This window comes from Fomitopsis serialis, assembly GCF_022376445.1.
Source record: "Fomitopsis serialis strain Sig1Antser10 chromosome Unknown B0H18scaffold_146, whole genome shotgun sequence".
Lineage (NCBI taxonomy): Eukaryota > Fungi > Basidiomycota > Agaricomycetes > Polyporales > Fomitopsidaceae > Fomitopsis > Fomitopsis serialis.
Window position 1 is genome coordinate 44,570 of NW_025955106.1, and position 20,974 is coordinate 65,543.

At 56.6% G+C, this 20,974-nt stretch overlaps 9 protein-coding genes and 1 non-coding gene across 10 annotated transcripts; 8 read left to right on the plus strand and 2 right to left on the minus strand.

Moving 5' to 3' along the window:
- Positions 1-190: 190 nt before the first annotated feature.
- On the plus strand, positions 191-2,131 carry B0H18DRAFT_1043513 (uncharacterized protein; the record flags this gene model as incomplete). Its single annotated transcript, XM_048030663.1, has 5 exons — positions 191-617; positions 693-713; positions 764-1,033; positions 1,099-1,385; positions 1,448-2,131. The coding sequence occupies 5 exons, from the start codon at positions 194-196 to the stop codon at positions 2,024-2,026; spliced, it is 1,581 nt and encodes a 526-aa protein (XP_047886888.1). The 3' UTR covers positions 2,027-2,131.
- Positions 2,132-2,152: 21 nt separating this feature from the next.
- B0H18DRAFT_1043515 (uncharacterized protein) lies at positions 2,153-3,833 on the plus strand (the record flags this gene model as incomplete). Its single annotated transcript, XM_048030664.1, has 1 exon — positions 2,153-3,833. A coding segment is annotated over exon 1 (1,464 nt), but the record flags the coding sequence as incomplete, so codon positions are not given.
- A 151-nt stretch (positions 3,834-3,984) lies between these two features.
- B0H18DRAFT_1043517 (uncharacterized protein) lies at positions 3,985-4,943 on the minus strand. The gene is made up of 2 exons (XM_048030665.1): positions 4,465-4,943; positions 3,985-4,386 (listed from the first exon to the last, which is right to left on the minus strand). Exons 1-2 carry the CDS (start codon positions 4,823-4,825, stop codon positions 4,241-4,243), a joined length of 507 nt encoding a protein of 168 aa, XP_047886890.1. The 5' UTR covers positions 4,826-4,943; the 3' UTR covers positions 3,985-4,240.
- B0H18DRAFT_1043519 (uncharacterized protein) lies at positions 4,925-5,658 on the minus strand. Its single transcript, XM_048030666.1, has 2 exons — positions 5,044-5,658; positions 4,925-4,983 (listed from the first exon to the last, which is right to left on the minus strand). Exon 1 carries the CDS (start codon positions 5,510-5,512, stop codon positions 5,243-5,245), a length of 270 nt encoding a protein of 89 aa, XP_047886891.1. The 5' UTR covers positions 5,513-5,658; the 3' UTR covers positions 4,925-4,983; positions 5,044-5,242.
- B0H18DRAFT_1043521 (uncharacterized protein) lies at positions 5,521-5,784 on the plus strand. Its single transcript, XM_048030667.1, has one exon. The coding sequence runs from the start codon at positions 5,527-5,529 to the stop codon at positions 5,707-5,709; it is 183 nt and encodes a 60-aa protein (XP_047886892.1). The 5' UTR covers positions 5,521-5,526; the 3' UTR covers positions 5,710-5,784.
- Positions 5,785-9,611: 3,827 nt separating this feature from the next.
- Positions 9,612-10,667, plus strand: B0H18DRAFT_1125192 (uncharacterized protein; the record flags this gene model as incomplete). Its single annotated transcript, XM_048034967.1, has 1 exon — positions 9,612-10,667. The coding sequence occupies one exon, from the start codon at positions 9,612-9,614 to the stop codon at positions 10,665-10,667; it is 1,056 nt and encodes a 351-aa protein (XP_047886893.1).
- A 2,594-nt stretch (positions 10,668-13,261) lies between these two features.
- On the plus strand, positions 13,262-14,393 carry B0H18DRAFT_1043536 (uncharacterized protein). The gene has a single exon (XM_048030668.1). The coding sequence runs from the start codon at positions 13,413-13,415 to the stop codon at positions 14,166-14,168; it is 756 nt and encodes a 251-aa protein (XP_047886894.1). The 5' UTR covers positions 13,262-13,412; the 3' UTR covers positions 14,169-14,393.
- An 867-nt stretch (positions 14,394-15,260) lies between these two features.
- B0H18DRAFT_t146 lies at positions 15,261-15,370 on the plus strand. The gene has a single exon. It is a non-coding gene; the product is annotated as a tRNA-Leu (tRNA).
- A 265-nt stretch (positions 15,371-15,635) lies between these two features.
- Positions 15,636-17,607, plus strand: B0H18DRAFT_1043537 (galactose mutarotase-like protein). The gene is made up of 7 exons (XM_048030669.1): positions 15,636-15,802; positions 15,852-15,905; positions 15,959-16,450; positions 16,517-16,721; positions 16,800-16,967; positions 17,025-17,132; positions 17,278-17,607. Exons 1-7 carry the CDS (start codon positions 15,716-15,718, stop codon positions 17,430-17,432), a joined length of 1,269 nt encoding a protein of 422 aa, XP_047886895.1. The 5' UTR covers positions 15,636-15,715; the 3' UTR covers positions 17,433-17,607.
- A 2,181-nt stretch (positions 17,608-19,788) lies between these two features.
- B0H18DRAFT_1043542 (uncharacterized protein) lies at positions 19,789-20,619 on the plus strand. The gene is given in 2 exon segments (XM_048030670.1): positions 19,789-19,819; positions 19,830-20,619. 1 exon segment carries the CDS (start codon positions 19,926-19,928, stop codon positions 20,598-20,600), a length of 675 nt encoding a protein of 224 aa, XP_047886896.1. The 5' UTR covers positions 19,789-19,819; positions 19,830-19,925; the 3' UTR covers positions 20,601-20,619.
- Positions 20,620-20,974: the final 355 nt, after the last annotated feature.

The window sequence follows — 20,974 nt, forward strand, 5'->3', positions numbered from 1 at the left end:
ACCGCTCGACACAATTAGCGAGTCACTTGTAAGCGGCTATAGCATCAATACGAGGCAGTGTAACGACTGACATTACCAACAACTACCTTAACCCTCTGACTTTTCCGCGATTATCCTTACGCCACAACACTCAAGAGGCATAGATATATAAACGAGTGAGTGTCTCGATGTCTACACTACTGACTTCTGAATCATGGCGACGTCTGCTAGTCTCTCTCAAACGCTCAAAGCTCAGAAGTCTGAATCTCCCAAAGCTCCTCGCACGCTGTCACATATGAACGATGGTCTGCCTGTCTTGACGCGGAAGATTCTGGACGACATCAACAGCGACATGGCACAAGAATTGAAATACTTCATTGAGAAGGTTAATGGAGATAATCTCGGATGGGAACCAGACATGGAGGACGTTGCCCGTGTCTTACGCAGCGCTGCCGCAGTGCTCATATCCATAGGGCATGCCGACACTGTGCAAGATATATGGTGCAAGCCAATTGCTACTCGGGGCTATAAGGACGAATTTGATTTTCTCGGCAAGCAAGGTCATTGGTATGATATGTGCCGTACGAGTTGTGTGGGCTGCGCCTCAACTGGGAACTGGGAGGAACTGATGTCACATTGTGCGTGCTTTAATTTGTCGTGGCGATACTGGACAATGGTACTCAAGCCTGTATTTGCATGGCTTTCCATCTTAGCACTTCTACGAAAGACTCTAGGTGCGTCACCCAAAAGAGGCCATTGGTAATCTGACTTATCACTCTTTCAGTGCATATGGACGATAATTTGCCGGAATCAGAGACACTTGCCGTAATGAGTGCATGGCATCAGCCTTATCACGGACAAGCCCACGAGGCTCTCTGGGATCATATGCATACTCACTGCGAGCCGAATGCGTTCACTCGCTACGCTCATCATATAGTGATAGTGCAGTCAAATGGGACGGGCAAATCTAGGATGATAGATGAGCTCGCAAAGAAGCACTTCGTAATCCCGATAAACACTAGGAGTACCATGAGCGCAGAACATGGACGGCACGGTAGATGTTGATGACTGCTTCATGCCATGTCTCGCTACTGACTATGGTCGCATTTTATGATACAGGTCTTGCGCATCCTCCGCCAGACGGAGCAGTCCTCACGTGGCTGACTGCACAGTCCGAATCAAGAGAGAACACACATCAGAGATGCTGTGCTTTCATACAGGCCTTGTTCGAACACATACTCTACATCATTGACAATGACCTCGCTGCTCAGAGTGCTCAAGGCATTCCCAATCTTTCTTCTGCATTCCGTGATAAGATGCAAGAAGGAATGCAATACGGCAATTATGGAGGATACCATGTGAGATTCTTCCAAGATGTTATCTCGCGTGCTACGGACAATCTCAAAGTGAGCATCTGAGTTCTGTACGATATCCACCTGTGCCTGTTGATAACCGTTACGGTGACTAGACCAACCACTATGAATATTCTAGTCCCAGTAGTAATGCTCTGGTGATTGCTCATCGGACAACAAGTCAATCTCATGGCGAGAGCTCTGAAGACTGGCTGTTCCCGCCGGAAATTCCGTGCCACAAACTCATGGAACGATTGAGCAGTATTGCCACATCTCGTGGTGCCGGCTCCCGAACTCGCCATGCAGTTGATGCACATTATCCTTTACTGACCTTGGCATTTGACGAGGCACATACCCTCACTAACATAGAAGTGAGCAATCAAGATATCCGAGTCAAACCAGTTGAGACCAGAAAATGGTCCGTGTTCAGCGAGATACGTTCAGTCTTGCGCAGTCTTAAGAGACAGCCCGTCTTTGCTGTGTTCATGGCAACCACTGGTGATGTTGGAAAGCTCGCAACCTCTCGGATGCAAGACCCATCAAGTCGCATCCTCCAGGGAGCGCTGTCTCAAATCCCTTCGTTCAGTGACCTTGGACTTGATCAGCTTGCACGGAAGATCTCTCTTGAAGATGGCTTCGATCTCTCCGAGGTCACCAGCAACGAGTATATGTCTCATCTCGGCCGCCCATTGTGAGCAAATGTCTGTGTACTAGTGTAACGGATATTCCCGTTACGGTATATCTTATCTTGTACGCTTGTTCATGTTTGTTCGAGGGCTCGTATGGCGCGCCAGCGCACCTACGAGACCTCAGTCCTTTACCATCCTCATCGCCCCATGTATGCTACGTGTAGACAGTCCCTCTGAATAGAGACTGGGTACAGCGCATACCGGGCCCGAGGATTAAGGGACGCCACACTTTTTTGCGCTCCAGAACAGCTTCTGTTCTGGGGACTATCTACTCTAGGCAACAACCTGGAAACTTCGAATTTCTATGCTTTACATCAAAATCTAGTCGACTTCGCAACCACTCAAGAAGATGGCTGGATCGACAACCCACTCTCCCAAGCACTCGCGTAGTACTCGGAAGGCCCACCGCGCGAAGGTCGATGCGAAGGTGGATGGAATTCTTGGCAGTTTTGCGAAGTTCTTGAAGAGTATCCCGGTCGAGACACGAGCCACCCCCGATAGGCGGTTCCGGACACTCGATGACTCGATGAAGCATCTAGAGGATGCTATTACATCGCTCAGATGCTCCGTGGAGCAGGACAACGAGTCCAGACGTCACCGTCGCACGACCTGCCAGACTGAGCTCTCCGACCCCGAGAACTCGTCCGGAGCACTCGCGGAGCAGGCACCGTCCGACCGCGAGGTCGAACGCACAGCACACGCAGAACTGTTCGAGCCCAAGGTCGAACCCATTCAGAGCTGCCAGGAGAACCCGACTCCGCCTGTTCCAATCGAGCCACAGGAGCTGGAAAGCTCTCCGACGAGTGGTGCGCGCAAAGAGATCGACAGCGCTGCCGCTGTTGAGCCCGCGTCTGAGCCCAAGGGGCCGCGTCCTGAGCAGATCGAGCCCGACATCGAGACTGCTCAGAGATGTCCGGAGACTCCGTCTCCGATTGCTCCCAGTGAGCTGACCAAACTCGGTACCACCATCAAGAGTGGTGCACGCACCCGGTTCGACGACGCCGCCGTCGCCGAGACCGAGCCCAAGCCCCAGTTGTCCGACAAGGCGACTCGGCCCTACGCCCGGGAAGGCATAGGGACGCGACCTTACGTCGCATCCCGGGATGTAGGCGAGCTTCTGCTCGTAGATCCACATGTCGCGTGCTCAGAAATGAGCCGCGACTCAAAATATATGATCGCGCCGGACGACGTGCCCGACGCGGCAAGCATCGAGCTCGACACTCAACGCGTCGAGCGTCACGCGCCCGCGCCGAGAGCGAGCACTCTCAGCGTTAGCGCTGGAAGTACTCCTCACCATGCTAACCGCCACTTCGACCTTCACTCTGGCCGCCACCGCCCGCGTGCAACCGCGTTCCAACCCGGTTCGCACTTCCCAACGGAAGTGCGAGCCGCGGACTGTCCTTGGACAGCTGAACCCTTCGCGGTTCAGCTGAAGGATCGACCGGTCAGTACCGACCGCCACCTCGCGGTCGGCAACCCCTCCGACGACCTGGCACCTCACGGTACAAGACCGCCAGGGCCTTCCTCTCCGATCCTTTCCCTCCGCCCTCGCGTCTCGCATCTCGACTCGGGAGACTCTCCTCTCGAGTCTCATGACTCTGGCGACACCCATCGCGGCTCTGGCGACACACAACCCAGTCGCACGATCCAGGATTCGCACGACCTGCGTGCAAGCCCAGCACCAGGCAACCAGGCTGCGCGAAACGCGGGAGACACGGAGCGAGGAGAATGCGAGGAAATCAGGAAAAGGAAGGAGGGGGAAGGGTGCGGGGCGAGCATGAAAGACGAGCAGAGAGGCTCAATAAACGCAGGTACGCCCTTGGTGAACGTATCCCACTCGCCACCGCCTCCTTCTCCAATGCCCACACCGGCACACGTATCGACGACTACAGAGGTCGTCGTGCGTGTCGCAGGCCATGAAGACGGCACGTATGCGTTGCGGGACGACCTGAGGGTTGTACCCTCCGCTTCTCGAGGCGGTATGCCTGTAACACGGGATGACCTCGCGGTCGTACCGTCTATTCCGCTAGGCGGCACGGCGGACGCGCAGCATTGCACGTCCGAAGTGCCCCATCGAGCATTCACCAGCCGTCGCGTAGCGAACTCGAAGCTCGATGGTATGTCCATACTGGACGCACCCAGTCCTTCCCCGGTTCTCTCGCTAGTACCCGAGCCAGTGTGCATGTCGACGAACGAGAAGGCCGTCGTGCGCACTACTGGTCACGGAAACGGCAGGTACACGTTGCGGGACAACCTCGCGGTCGTTCCGTCCACTTCGCAAGACGACACGGCGGATGCACGGTGCTGCGTGCCCGCCTTGTCCCGACCTGTCATGACCGACCCACACGAAGGATCGATCAGTGAAGGTACGCCCTCGACGGAAGTACCTAGATCAATACGTCATGCCATGGCGCCCACGCCGGCTCACGTATCGACAACCACAGAGGTCGTTGTGCGTGCCGCAGGCCATGAAGACGGCACTTTCGTGTTGCGGGACGACCTGATGGTCGTACCCTTCGTTTCACAAGGCAGCACACTGGCACTACGGGACGACCTCACGGCCGTACCGTCTATGCTACAAGGTGACACGGCGGACACGCCGCAATACATGTCCGACGTGCCCCGTACAGCCTCCACCCGCCATCGGGTAGCAGACTCAGACCTCGAAGATACGTCCATGCTGGACGTATCCAACTCTCCGCATATGCTATCGTCAGTACCCTCGCGAACGGGCGTAGCAACGAACAACAACCTCGTCGTGCGCACTGTAGGCCACGACAATGGCATGTATGACCTAAGGGTCATACCCGCCACTTCTCGAGGCAGTACACCTGCGATACGGGACGACCTCGCGGTCGTACCATCCAACCTGCAAGGCGACACGGCGGACGCGCAGCGCTGCACGTCCGACGTTTCCCAGACAGCTTTCATTAGCTGTCGAGTAGCGGGTTCGAAACTTGAAGGTACGCCCATACTGGACGTACCCAATGCCCCACCAGTTATATTGCCATCGCCTGAGCCAGCGTGCGTATCAACGAACACGGAGATTGTCGTGCGCACCGCTGGCCACGAACACAATACAATCATGCTCCAGAACGACCTTCAGGTCGTACCCGAGCGTTCGAGTTCCTCGCTACCGTCTCCACTCCCATTACGGTACGACCTCGCGGTCGTACTCTTCAAATGGCAAAGCGAGACGACGACCGTGCGCCATCCCACAATCTACGTACCCTGCTCGGTCACGAACGACGGTCGCGACGTAGAGGGTACGTCGAACTCATGGCTCAATATACACGCTACCGGCAAGCCTGAGCACTGGTACAGAGGGTCGAGAAGTACAAGTACGCCCTCGGCGGACGTACTTACCTCGACGCCTGCTGCAACCGTACTCGTGTCCGTGCCCACGCTAGCGAGCGTCACGGTGAACGAAGAACCTGTCGCGCGCAACACCCACGGCTCGTCGGGCCACCGTCTCCTCATCTCCGCCTTCATGATCACAAGTGATCATGGAGAGGACAGCACGATCACATCTCGGGACGATCTTCAGGTCGTACCGGGACCCGTCATTCGCCAAGGCGAAGCCGGGTACGCACAGCGCTCTGAGCAGCCCGAGACCGCCGTCGGGTCTGCTCAATGCCACCTGGAGGCACTGCCATCCCGAGGTGCCCCGGCCCAAGCGACGAAGCTAGGCATCACCCCGAAGGATGATGCACGCGCCGAGCTCGAAGACACGTCCGTCATCGAGCTCGCATCCGAGCCGAACGAGTGGTGCGTCGAGTCGACGCATCTCCGCGCTCGGGAGGGTATAGGCACACAGTACTACAACAGTACTGTGTACAGCGGGAACGAGCCCGCGTGCGTAGATACACTCGTCGCGAGCTCAGAAATGAGCCGCGACACAAGAAATATATTATTTGTGTCGATCGACGTGCGCGCCATGACGAGCAGCCTGCTCGACGCGACGCGCGACGTGCTCAACGCTACAGGCGTTGGGTGTCACGAGCCCGTGGAGAGCGACCCGAGCGCTAGCGCCTACCGCACTACGCTCGACCGCCACCACCGAACCCTCGTTCTCGACCCCTTCCACTCTCTGGGCAGCCACATCGAGCGCCCGTCTGGCGAACCAGACGCGCGTGCCGTCCCAACGCGAGTGCGAACTCGCGTTCGCGACTGCCTGGCTGAACTGCTGCCAGTTCAGTCAGAGGCGACCAACGAACTGGTACCTCGCGGTACCAGATCACCACCCTATTCTTCCCCGGCTCCTCGTCTCTTTCCCCTCGTCTCGCGCCTTGATTTTGGCGACCACTACCGCGACTCTGGTGACACGCAACCCAGCCGCGCGACTCAGGACTTGAACACCGCGCGTTCAAGCCCAGCGCCGAGCCGTAAGACCGAGAGGACCACGAGGAACGCGAATCGTGGAGGCTGCGAGGAGATCCCGAAGGAACGAGAAGGGTGCGAGGAAGGCACGAAGGGAGAGAGGGAGGAAGGGTGCGGGGCGAGTAGAGAAAGCGAGCAAGAAGGCTCACAAATCGCAGGTACGCCCTCACTGGACGTACCCGACTCGCCTCCGCCTGTGCCAGTACCCCCGCCAGCGACAGCAGCCCTAGGGAACGACCCGCGGGTCGTACCCTTGTCAGTGCACAACAGCACGACGGACGCGCAGCACGGCACGTCCGACGTGCCACACTCGCCGCCACCTATGACCGCGCCAACAGGCGTATTGACGAACGTGAAGGTCGTCGTACGCTCTGTTGGCCACGCACATCGCACGCACAGGCCCTGGTACAACCTACAGGTTGTACCGGGCAGTACGCACGGCGACACGGTGGACACGCAGAACTGCACGTCCGACGTGCCCTGCGTAACAACGGACGTGCCCAGAGCTGCAGCGACAAACGGAACGTTTGTCGTGCGCATGGGAGGCCACGAAGATGGCGTTGCTGTCCCCAGGTACGACTGCAAAGTCGTACCGTCCGCTCCGCAAAAAGGTACGACTGTGCTAGGGAACGACCTCCAGGTCGTCCACGGGCTCCCCATCTGGCAAGACGACACGGCGGACATGCAGTCTCGCACGTCCGACGTGCCCCACCCATCCATCACCGACCATCGGATAGCGAGTATGCCGAGCTCAAGGCTTGACGTACACGCTACCGACCAGCACGAAGGATCGAGAAATGAAGGTACGCCCCTGATGGACGTACCCATCTCGACATCCTCCTTGCCCGGGATCAGGCCCGCTCTGCAAGAGAGCATACCTACGCTAGGGGACGACCTCGCGGTCATAACCTCCAATTCGCAAGGCGGCACGATGGACATGCAGCGATGCATGCCCAACGTGCCCAATTCAACCTTGACTGCACGCGATGTGGCGTGTACGTCTAGCCCGCCGCTTGACGTACACGGCGTCAGTGATCACCATCCTCCGATCATTACTGACCTCCCGTTGGCTAGTCGCACGGCGCAGGACAGCCTGTACGTCCCCGCGGAAGTACGGGTCCCTGGCTGCTTCAGCGCAGTTGAACCACCAGTGGTACAACTGGCCGAGCTGCGGGATGACCCCGACGACCTCTTCCGTGAATTCCTCGACCTTCCGTCTGGCAGCGACAGGTTACGCCCGGCCCCGCATCAAGACGGTCCGCACTACATCACGGAAGTGCGAACATCCGGTGCAGTTGAACCCGCAGTAGTTCAACTGACAGGGTCGTGGAACGGCATCGCTTCCGTCCCTGATGGTACCCACTCACGCGCGGCTGCCCGTCCAGAAGACTTGCACTCCCAACAGGAAGTGCAAGCCCCCGGTCCCGTCAAGACAGCTGAACCATTCACGGTTCAGCTGGGAAGCCTGCGATACGACCTCGACCTCGACCGGTTGAGCGACCACCACTCTCGTTGTGAACCAAGCGCCCCGGCGACGGCGCAGCTCGACGATTGCGTAGCCCTAACGGACGCGCGAGCTCAAGACCGTGACCGAGTTGCTGCACTAAGTGTAGTGCAGCAGCCGGCGCCTACGGACCCCGACCGACCAGAATGGTTTTCCGACCCTAAACTCGGCGAGAAATTTACAGTTCTCGCCGAGGATTCGCTCCCAAGGACCCACACTTTAACCCCTATCGACCTCCCCGCGGCCCTCGACACCCATGGCGACTACGACAGGCGCCACGAGTCGGCGACCTCGCATGCACCCCGGAGATCGCGCGAGGAATGGAAGGATGGAGGAAATGTGGACGAGGATGCGGAACCAGGAGAATCAGACGAGGAAGGTCAGGCAGAAGGAGAGGAGGAAGGGTGCGGTGTAGGCGAAGAAGACGAGCCTGCGAGCTCGAAAAGCAAAGGTACGTCCTTATTGGACGTACCCTCGTTATTCGTGCCACCATTCCCCACCCCGCAATCACCACCCGTGATGACCACGACAACCACATTGGTTGTCGTGGCAGTCACTGTATACAACAGTGGTACAGTCGGCCCGGGGGATGACCTGCGAGTCGCACCCGGCACGACGATGCATCGCGGTACAATCGGCGAGTTTGCCTGCTCGACCGATGTATCCGGTCGGTCTGTAGCCCACGCACAGACGTTGGGCCTCTCCGTCGACGTCCATGATGAGGAGGTCGACGGTGATTTGAGAATCACGTCGGTCGTGTCCAGCATGGTCGCGCATCGGGCTCATGGGGCATATTAGAGATCGAGCTTCATGCTTGAGGTACATCCCTATCACCATCGTCCGCGATGTGTCTGGAGAACTTCACAGTTCTTCGACACAGTGACAGGTCACCATTTTCTCGTTGCCGACAGCTGTCGCCATCACTATTGCAGGCTGCATAACTCCATCGAGTTATGTATGACGAGAGTGGACGGCCATGCTGCTCACTGACACGAAGTAGTTTGTCGTTGTCTACAGTATGGCACCACCCTTGTATTGCCAATCACTACCACCGTTGTGTTGTCGTGTGTACAATTCCTTCTTTCTTTTCATTTGTCTGGTTATCTCTGGGACCCGTGGTCGTGTCCAGTGGGGGAGGGTGTAACGGATATTCCCGTTACGGTATATCTTATCTTGTACGCTTGTTCATGTTTGTTCGAGGGCTCGTATGGCGCGCCAGCGCACCTACGAGACCTCAGTCCTTTACCATCCTCATCGCCCCATGTATGCTACGTGTAGACAGTCCCTCTGAATAGAGACTGGGTACAGCGCATACCGGGCCCGAGGATTAAGGGACGCCACAACTAGGAAGCTGCACAGTCAACTAACGAAGTGTGATTGTACTTCATTAGGTTCGGCAGCATGTGGGACACTCGTGATCCTGGCATACAGGCGGGAATCATAGACTTCGCAAGGACCAAGCTCATGCGCTCTCAGCTCATCAATTCAGCAGATACAATTCAACACTGGCATCCGAGCCAGCTATTTGCTTGCCTTTCTCAGCGCCTGGCATTGGAATTTCAATGTACAACATATGCTGCCCAGCAGTATGAGCGAGAGCAAGTACAGGGACATATGCGGATCTGCCTACAGATGGATGAAAGTTTTGAATCAATGCACTCAATCACTGGGTCAGAGCCAATACTGGCTGAAGCAGCATACAGTGTCATGGCCAACCCATCATTCAATGCTCCAGAAGCTTTGAAGCTCATACTCGATGGATTCTCTGTCCACAAAGGCGATCGGGGAGAACTATTAACACTTCTTCTTCTGACACTGGCAAGGGATGCAACAGTAGTAGAGGCAGCCACACACCTCATAACTCCCAGTGATGCTCGCAGCCGCATACTTGCGATCCCTGACTTCTTCGGAAACCTACTGAAATGCACTGCGAAACCCACCAAAATCGTGAGACAGTTCATAGACGAGTTCAAGGGATGCTTCATGCACTTCAACCACTTCATCAAGGTCCATGAATGGGCCCTGTTACGTCAAGACTACTTGTTAGGCTATATGGCCCGCGGAGCAGCTGTGCTATGTGCAAACAATCAGCCGGGAGTGGACATCGTCTTGATGGGCATGCATGGCACAAGAGCGCACACATCCAATCTGATTCCCATTTTGGTGCAAACGAAAAACGATGCGACATATACTGCACAGCCTGACGATGCCCTTTTCGATGCAATGGATCCTTACGCATTGAAAATATGGGATCATGTCACCGCGAAGACGACCAAGCCAGTCATTCGCATTGTTTTTGCACTCGCCGTTCAACGGGAAGATGCCCGGCTGACAGTGGTCAAGAAGACAAAAACATCAGTTATCAATGGCGTTGAGGCGAAATTTGAGGCTTACGACTTCTGGGTTGCAGGTCTAGCATCCGGAGTCCTCACTCCAATACCACCCCAAGCAGAGGATTTATGGGATGCACTGCTGCAGGCATCGTATGGCTGGAACGAGCCGTACAAGGGTCTTAATGCCCGTCCAAAGGCCTTGCGAAGGTCGATGAACGCCGGCGGTGGAACTCACCCTGACCACTGGGATTCCTGGGTGTTACCCCGGTCAGCAAGTCATGACATCGCCACTAAAACAAAAGGAAAGGGCCAAACCGACTCGGAGGATGTATTCGGACTCAAGAACCCGAATCCCTCCGTTCCACCTCCAGCAAGGAGCTCGGCTAGTACAGAACAGGCGTCGCGGTCACGGAACACTGGTACCAGGTGATGATAGACAGAAACTTGCGTACGTCGAGCCTGAGTCTTTCGAGCACGTGCCAACATGCTAACCCTGTCCTTTACTGCTTCTGCTTTGAAGTTCTGCAGCTGTTCGCTCTGTCGGTTTGCCAGTGTCGGTCACGGTAGTAGCTGAATATGTATAAACGTATACAAACCCTTGCTGAACGTTGAATATGAACATTGATCGTTGATTGGGTGTCGAGTTGTGTCAAGTCAAGTTGAGGAAGGGCTCGCCCAGTTCATTATTGCACTCTACACATCAAAATCAGCACAGCGGAGGTGTCGTAAGGCCGCAAATGCCAGTGCATGGCCCCCCCAGGACTCGGAAAGGGGAGCGGGTAACGACCATGTGACCATCGTTCGACGCGGGCGGCGGGATCCGCCTATTAGCTGGGCCACCCTGTGGTCCTACTTCAAGTTGCCATAACCGTTCGACTCCCAAACTTCAGTCAAAATCGATGCCTACCTCTCGAGCGGATGCCCTCGAATCTTCATTCTTTCCCGCGCCATTACCAGCTGAATATGATGTCTTTGAGCTGCAGCTCAATCGGCTTTTCAGTGGAACGGAACTTCGGGTCACCTATATGCGTCACGATCTCCCTCACACTCATGAGCAGGTTCTACCAGGTGCGAAGTGGGTTACACGGCTCCTGCTTCGTTATGTGCCTTCTATCAGAGATACAGTTGTACCGGAATGGACTGAATGCGACCCCGGGTCGCCTCGTAACGTTGCCAATCCTGCTGCACGATTTTCGGATGAACAACTCGGGGAATGGTTCCGTCTTATTTTCCGGGCTTGCGAGAGTGGCAAATGGGACATATTTATAGATCGAGGTGTGTTCTCTACCGTTGTGCTCAACACGTTGGTGACGCTGCTCGTAGCACCATTATTGCGACGCCACCGAAGTACGTCTCAGAAGTGTAAACCCTACTGTCATTTCTGATACATGGTAGCGGTACACGAGTACGAGAAGCTGGGTATGTCGCTATTCTCGTGAATAATGTATGCGTCAAACTCACTATCCAACAGCCGTGCAAGAGGCTTGGGAGCAGCCATACAGGGGCCAAATCCATATGGACGTCAGGCGGCACCTACAGTACAATTGGTGGCCAGATCGCCCGACGGTCCATGACTTATCAATCGTCCAATCATCTAGGACCGGGAAGTCTCGAATGTTGGACGAGTTAGCAAAACAATACTTGGTCATTCCTATCAGTTTGGGCTCAGGTGTCGGTGCTCGAGATTACGGGACACGTACTATTTGTTCCTCCTTCTATAGTGTTCATAAGCTTACCTTCAACTCAGCTCCATACCCGCCTCCTGATCTCCATATCCTGAACTGGTTGATTGGATTCCATGCCGCAGATGCTGTCGTCGATGGATGCAACGCCTTCGTTCAAGCACTGTTCGAACATACCCTGACTGTCCTTCAGCGTGACTTCAATAAGGAAGCGGACAGCGGCGTTGTCCATCTTTGTTTTGCTTTTCGCAGCAAAATGCAGGAAGGGATGAGGTGGGGTGCTCATGGGCCATATCGGGAGGCATTCTTCGGCGATGTCTTGAGCTTAGCGCGCAAGCTGTTTCTTGTGAGTGATCAAATTTGAGTGCTCTGATTTGTGATAAGTGCGGCGTATTGACGCAATCTTTAGGGTCACTGTCATCAAAGGCGCGCGAAGACAGTGCATCACATATCTCCTGTGAAGATTGCTTGCGACCGCTTGATGCGTTACTTAAACCAGGTCACCGATGCTTCACACTCTGACAAAGCTCGGGCCGCGTCGCCGTCTCACGTCCTAGACGAGTATCATCCTACGTTGATAATTGCCTTTGATAATGCGGAGCACCTAACAGATGGCTCGACGGCGCTGAACCGTATCGATCTCGCTGAAACACCGAAGTGCAACATTGCAGTCGAGTTGAAACGAGTCTTCACCCAGTTGGCTTCGCGCTGCCCCGTGTTCGGGCTCTTCTTGTCAAGCTCGCCGTCGTTGTTGTCTGAGACAGTGCGGACAATGTCTTCGGTATATGTGGATGAAGAGACGGGCATACAGGTCGGGCCTCTGCCTCCGTGGATGGAACTCCAGTTTGATCTGGCAGCGACCAAGATCAGCATAGCCGACGGATTCTCCTTGACAGAAGTAGCCTCCAACGAATACATGTGCCATTTAGGTCGAATCGGGTGCGCTTTGAACTACACTTCGTGTCTGGTAGAACTGAACACCTTGTAGCTTCGGGAGTCTCTGGGACTCAGGCAACCAGCAATGGAGGGAGAATATCATTCCGCTCGCGGCGCAGCAACTCTTGCATGCACACGACCTCGGCCATAGCAACATTACCTCTGCGCAATTGCTAGCATGCGTCTCTCAGCGGCTCGCGCTCGAGATCGACACCCGTGTCGGGGCCGAGCAGCTCGCTGCAATGAACCAAGTCCAGAATCACATGCGTCTGTGCTTCTTCCAGAGGGTGGATCGAGACGGAGCGGGCACGCAGGCGATATCGCAGTCCGGGTCTGAACCACTGTTCGCCGAGGCAGCGTACTACGCTGAACGACAGTGCGCAACTAATCTGCCCGCTGCTTTGAAGACTATTCTCGTGGATACTCCGATCGCCGCAGCGGACGGTGACCGGCTGCTGGTTTGTCTGCTGCTGGTGCTGGCGCGCGACGCCACTGTCGGCGAGCCTGACGCTCACGGCCATCCTGCACCTGGACCTGACGGACGCAGTGGGCGAATTATGGACGCAGTCAAATTCTTCCACGTCATGTTCCCGTTCATGGATGCTTCCCGCTCAGACCGCGCCATTTACTACGAGCCACCTGAAGATCAAAAGGTCCTGCTCACAGACTTCGAGCGAGAACTGATTGACTACCACATGTACTTCAACCACTTCGTTGTTGTCCCTCGTGGCGTTCTACAGCTGAAATATCTGCATGCGCTGTTAGCCCGTGGTGCCGCGGTTCGTTGCGAGCAGCTCGATTGCCCGATCGACGCTGTCCTGCCGATGGTCGAAGGTGGACGCGCGGAAAAGGGCAAGGCCAACTTGATCTTGTTGAAAGCGGTCACTTCGAGCGACGGACGGCCAGCAGAAGAGGTGTTCCGTGCTATGGATCCCTATGCCCTCGATATCTGGGCTCCCGACTACGCGCCAAACAAGCCGCTTATCCGCATCGTGTTTGCCTTTGACGTGCCTCGGGAAGACAGTTGTTTCCGTATCGCGAAGAAGGAGAATGTCGATGACCAGCAGAGGATGTTCGTCTCGTATGACATCTGGATCGCGGGCCTGTCTCCAGCTCTTCTCGGCTCCGTGAACCCCGATACGGCACAGGAGATGCGAGAGATATTGCTCCTGTGTAGAGCGCAGAGGACCCGCCTTTTCCCGGACCCGCATAGCCGCGATCGGGTGCCAGTCATGTTGCAGTCATTCTCCTTGCGTGCCGGTGGGGGTGCACGGTATCAGCATTGGCAGGGTTGGACGGAGGACATGCTGTAGAGGGTTCGTTCGATACTTCTGGGATTTGCCGTGGAAATGATGGAGAGGGGGCGTGAGCGTGTTCGCGCCGCAGGTTTTCTTGAGACAGTCGTACCATCGCAGCTATGTCATTATGCATATACTGAGATTTGGAACGTCGATGTGAGGCGGGCGATGTTTCGTAGCCAGGTCAAAAGCTTCTATCAGCATCGTTCACGCACTGACAATCCGACATGTCCGTCTGGCCAGAATAACATCAATTTCACGCAGTCCCAAAACTCAACCATCCCCTAAAAGGGATACACGAGCATGCACTTCATGCCGAGGTCCGCCGCGACCGCGACCTGGCGCGTCCGGCTGGACCCCCGATGAAGACGAGCGTGGCGTATGTACCTGTAAGCGCGTCGGGCACGGTGTACTCGAGCTGGCGTGTCTTGTTCCCGTGAAGGCCAGCCTGAGCCTGGGATTGCAGCGCTCGCGCTTGGCTTAGAGCTACACCTTCCCGCCGAGCGCGTCGGAAAGGCGTTTGAGATGCTGGATCGGTGTCGGACCGGAGAAGGTGAGTTGGTATTTGTCGAGCTTTGCATAGTGGCTGTAGAACCTATGGGGAGCAATATACGCTGTTCACCTTGCCGTCAGGAATATTGGAATGGTTGTATAATGAGGAGCGCATCGAGCCAGCTATCTGACTGCCCGATGGCACCTGCTCGTCGCCCTCCGGCAGCGGGAGGATGGCTTTCAACCCTCGGCCTTTGCTCGGCCTTGTCTTGGGGTCCGCGGGGCGCTTGAGGCGATGTCGCTTGGTTGCATACTGTACCTCTGGGCGTGTTCTTGCGTAACTCGAGAAGTAGAGCTCGAGCTTCGGAGAGGGCCTGCGCACATAGTGAGTCGTCAGTCAACGACAGTGGGCTCAGTGTGACAGTTTAGCTGTGTGGAGAGTTTGTTTGGAAGTGATCCTGCTCTAAGTATGTGGGCCGCACAACATGTAGGTGACAACCAATCTGAGGATGGGGTGAAGTTGGGGTGAGGTAGTAGTAGTAGACGTGCCTTGGGTCTTCGTGACTGAGCCAGCTTCTTAAGTTAATGTGTGTCTTACAAGCTGAGCTTCCGAACGGCAAGATGGCCGAGCGGTCCAAGGCGTGTGACTCAAGCGAAAGCTTGCCTGCTCCTGCGGGTCTTCTCATCTGGGTATCCAGGCACGGGTTCGAATCCCGTTCTTGTCATCTTTTTGGTCTTCTGGCCGTCGGAGACCTTCCGCCTTGACCACGCTCAAGGTTTTTGAGGAGGGGATTGATGGCATTCACAGCGGTTCACGCCAGGTTCACGCTGCTTGCGGTCCCGGAGGCGGGGACGCGGGGCGCCGGGGATCGATGGATCTGCGGGATCTGCGGAGCGATCTCGGAAGATCGACGCGTGGCTAGGAGATAAGATGGAGGCGCCCGCCCCAGTCACGCCGAGGCCAAGGCGCGATGCTCCGAGTGCCCGTCCGCCACTCCCTCCCTCTTCCCTACCGCCAACGTCTCCCCCTTTGCACCATCCAGCGCAACCCTCGTCCACCCTGCGCGAGGATGACCACTGCCGCGCCAGCAACTCACCCGGGCTTTGAGCCCATGCTCCTCGCCCTGCCCTCTCTGACGCCTTCGTTGGCGCTCGAGGTATGGCTTGCGCATCCTGACCCGGAACCACCATCTCACGGCATTCGAGGTCCTGCCATATGGCTTGACACTGCACAGGCTCTTTGTCCAGGCAGACGGCAAGGTGAGAGCCCTCGATCACGCCCACGCCATCACGCCAACATGATCTACTCTTAGACACACGACATTCTCATCGGTCCCGAGACGCCCTCCGACCACCTCGTCCAGAAATACACCAACACTATCATCGGTCGCTACGCAAACCGCGTCCCCGCCGGCACCCACACTGTCACGCGTAACGGCCTCTCGAGCTCCCTCACCGCCGCCTCCAACGAGTCCCCGACCGTCTCCCTCCACGGCGGAATCACAGGCTGGGACCTCCAGCCATGGGAGCCCCTCCCCGACCCGTACGCAGCGCAGCTGTTTACCCCTGCGGAGGTCGCGCGCCTCCAGAGCGACGCGCCGACGAGCGTGATCTTCAGTCGTGTGAGCGAGGACGGCGAGGAGGGGTACCCGGGCAAGCTACTCTGCGAGGTGCTCGTGGGCTTGACGCAGCCTAAAGGGAAGCCGAGCGACGACGGGAAGCTCTGGAAGCTTGGGAGCGTTGTGCTTGTATACCGCGCGAAGCTGCTGGACGAGGGCAAGGTCACGCCGATCAACCTTACACAGGTGCGTTCCCGCAGTCTTCTCGTGTAACGCAATGCACATTGGATCTCACGTCTTGTGTACTGGTAGCACTGGGGCTTCAACCTCGATGCGTCCCTCCAACAGGGCCAGACGATCAAAGACCACAAGCTGACCATCAAGTCGGACAACACCGTCGCGCTCGGCCCGGACGCCAACTCGACGGGCACGCTCGCACCCGTCGGGGGCACGCACCACGCCCACGCCGAGAAGTCGACGCGCAAGATCGGGGAGCGTTTCCCGGAGAATGGATACGGTGTGTCCCTGTCCACCCTGCACCACAGTCCGCAGCGACCCGTATGCGCGTTCGGACGATACTAATGCAAGGGCGCAGATGAGTTCTACCTGCTCGCACCGCGCAAGGTCATCGTGCCTGCGCGTCTCCCGGCTGCCGAGCTTACCCCGAAGACCGACCTCATCGCGCCCATCGAGGAGGACGCGGACGCCGTCGTCGAGCTCGAGAGTGGCAAGAGCGGGCTGAAGCTCGCGTTCTACACGAACCGTGAGTGGTTATACTCCTCGCGCGTAGAGAATATGACTGAGCGGGCATGTGGCGCAGAGTCCGGCGTGCAGTTCTATTCCAACAACTTTTCGAGCCCGGCTGCGACGGCGCGGAAGAAGATCCACGGCGGCAGTGGTGCTCAGGGCGATGGCTACGAGCCCGGCTGTACGTCCCTCCCGTTCACTCCCTCGAATCAAATCGTACTAACGCTGATCGTCTCTTCTTCTCCGGCCCGCGATGTCCCTCGACGCCACCCCATATCTCCCATTCATCTCATCTCGACATGACACGCTATGTATGCGCACGACAGCCGCCGCGTTTCTCGAGTTCCACGAGCCGCTCGCGGCGTGGCTCCACCCCGGGACAGTCGGCGCCTCGGGGAGCGACACGCTGCTCGCCTCCGGGGAAGTGTACAACAACTACGTGCGCATGGACGTGCTCTACCGCAGCGAGGAGGCGCTGTGAGCCGCGAGGTATGACACGATCTAACCGAGAGAAGGTGGAGCTGAAGAAGAATGGCTGGGAGGGTTGTCGGTATGCTGAGGAGAGAAGGAAGGAAAGTCGAAGGCTGTGCACTAATCGCATCTTATCCACCCATCTGTACTAATCCCAAATCGCAATGTATCCGTTCGAAGCTTGCTTCTTCTCAGTAGCGCGTTGTGCGGTTTGTTTGGTCGGAGGGGCTCTTCGGGCGTCGTGCGGTGGCCTCGCGGTCGGCTGCTTCGGAGGCGAGGGAGGTTAGCTCGACGGGTTCTCATCTTGGTTCCGCAAGTGGTAAGCCTTCATTCATCTGATTCTATCATTGGTCGCAGATCGCTTCTTGCACAGTGGTCCTATTGTCATCTGAGGAGCGGCGCGGTGAGCGCCTGATCGCTGACTCGAACCGTATACAGCACCAACACCAACACTGCTACAGATAGCCTGACACGTCGTATTCGACATTGCGCTCATGCGACATTGCACTGCACGTCTGTCGTCAGCAACCAAGGTGGGGCGGTACCACATACCGCAGCTACAGGATGGTTCCATAGCGGTAAGGTACTTGGCTATCGGTGTATCGCAAACGCTGCTCATGCTCGTGTTGACAGGGACGTAGGGTTCCACATACCAGCACTTGACTGTGTCTGGGTCTGGCGCACAGCCGTTCAGCTCCGTATATGTAGGGGCGTGCTGGAGACTTTAGTAATACTTCCAAGTCGAACGCCTCTGCAACGATTGACCCAGACAGTCTCCTCATTGGACTTACCTCCTACGAACAACATCCCCGTCTACGATGCGTGGTGTCAAACACTACGTACACTCGACAGCGGGCTATACTCGCCTTCCCATCGACCTAGAGGCAGCAGAGACGACGCCATCTCCTCCACAATACTCTGTACTTCCGATGGGCGAGCAATTGCCATTGCTCGCGGTCCATGGAATGCCTAGGCCTCAACCACCAACTCCTGTGGAGTGGTACGTGTGGGGTAATACCCCTGCGCCTTCGCCGGAATGGGGCTATCCTAATGCAAGCAGCCCGCCTTCACCAGCATCCCCCTCCCCAACGGACGTACTGGCGTCGGCGAAGCCACATCACGCTTCACGGAAGGCAGATTGGGGCACCGTCGTCAGCCTCGCCGCGGAGTACACCACCACATGCATAACCTATATCACCATCTGCTGCCTGTGGGAGAGCCTCTGCGTCCTCGTCGGCGGTGTCATCCTCTCCTCGCAGGAGCCCTACGCGACCCATTCGGACGGGATCGTCGACGCGGGTGTGCTCGGCACGACAGTCATCGCAGCGGCGTGCTTTACGGCGAGCTGGGTGTTCCTCAAGCTCGAGGCGCGATACGAGATCGCGCGGGGCTTGGTACTCCAGGACGTGGTCCAGGGGGTGGAGATACCGGGGCTTGAGCTCGAGGAGCTCGTTTGGCCGCTGCATCGGTATGGCGCGTCCGTCGCTGTATGTGCGATCTTGATTGCAGTCTTTGGGGGAGGCATTTTTGGGTCAGCGTTGGGTACGTGGATGTCGTTCGGGAAGGGCGAGCTCGTGGAGGGCGGGATAAATGCGGTGCATGCGCTGAAGTGTGGTGCAGTAGGGACTGGAGGCGTCGTCGTGATCCTTGCCATTGTCTGTGGACTCTGCCAGTTGTATGCCTGGCACATTTATTGTGGTCTATGCTGATACAACGAACAGAATGGACTCGGACGTGTCTCGCACTGGTAATACACCAAGAAATGTCCCATACCCTCATCGCATGTGTATGCAAAGTTTCGAATCATGACGAGGATCTAAGATATTGGTGTAGTGAACGTCGCGTCAGTCTGAAGGCAGAAGCAAGCATTGGTCCTGTCTCGGTGTCCAGGGGTTTCAGAGTGCAGCTGAACAAGGTACAATGAAGATTTGGCCCTTCTACCAAGCCTGAGGACTATGCCTGGAGGAAGCCTAGTACGACTAGGGGCGCAGCATCAATGTGGCGGAATTGCATACGGGGCATAATCGAGAAGTAGAACGCCGCAGGGGAGGATACATCTGTATAACTGCGCGCCGAATATCTGCGCGGTGGGTCCGTGTAGCCTCGTATCGCCCAAGCCGGCCGAAGCTGAGGATGACAAGGATATGGGTGATGATGCAGACAGCGGACGCATACGAATAGTCACGATCTATTGTTCGTGGCCTAGCGCGCTCCGGACACGATTCATCTTGTGGTTCTTGACTCGTACCGGCGGAGAACACAGAAGATATTGGGGTCCGTCTTATTGTTGAGACACGAGAAGCTAGAACAATAGCGGTGGTTCAGTCAGCGGCTAGGGGCGGGCGTATCTGCGTTGTACACAGCCTATAAAGAATCGTATGAGCTGCGGGATCTCTGCAGGTTGATCGAACCCGTACCAGCTGAGACGCCCCGTCAACTAGTAAGTTGCGACACTCCGCCAAATTGCCGTCGTATGATATGAACCATTTCCCCAGCACCTAGTATGCCCACTGCCAGCGAGCCAGCCGAGAAATCTCTGCCTGCCAGAGGCGCAGCCAGACCTGCAATTATGACGGCGACGACAGAGAAGCAGCAGGACGTAGAGGCCCAACGTGACGAAGATGCAGATTCCTGCACAAGCTCCGGATGCAGTTGGACTTTCAAGTCTATGCTCGGATACCTGCAGTGTGGGGGACTGCTGTTGGGAGCTTTTGGTGTATTGCTGTATGATGCAGCAGTCATCGCGGGTATGTTCGCATTCATTGGCTTCGCCGGCCTTACTCTCGGCCACGGGGTCCTGAGTGCGATCTACCCTGGAGACTTGCGCTACGCGGCGAGCATTCGCTCCACGATGCAGGTCGGCGCGGTCGGAAGTGCCGTGCTCGGTGCAGCAATCGGCATCGTTTTCGTCTTCGTGCTGATTGTCGGAGACGTCGACGTCAAGAGCTTGAACGCTCCGGGAGCAAGACGGGTGACACTCGTGTTCTACACCGCTATCGGAGCCGCCAGCGGTGCTCTGGGCGTGGCGATACTGGAACACAACAAAGGTGTGATGGAGCGTGGAGATATGTTGAATCGAACGGGTGCGGCGAGGGCAGGGGCATTCGGATGGTTCCTTCTGGCAGTGTCAGTAGTTTTGAGCTCTGAGCTAGCGGCTATAGCGGCCCTGCTTACTTGAATACAATTGTTGCGAATTCGTGCATGGGTTCGAGAGTCAGGGTGAAGTCACCTGCAGACGCAGCTGCAGTAACAGCATGACTACTTACGTAGCACTGTACTAACTCACTTAGTATACTGTGAGTTCTTCGAAGAAGCACTTTGGAATCTTGGATGTACTGTAGGTCTGTACCAGTCGCCGGTAGTAGGCCGTACAGTATAAGTAACAATGTACCGTACAGGCGATACTACGCGCGCGTCGGCGTTTGCCGAGCGCCTTCCCCCAATCCTCAAACTCGTCTCCTCTTCTGAGCCTCCTCCAACTCAAAGTGCTGAGTGCTTTTTCTTCACAGCACAGTAAGTACTCTGTCTTCCGGGATTGATGACGACGTCAAC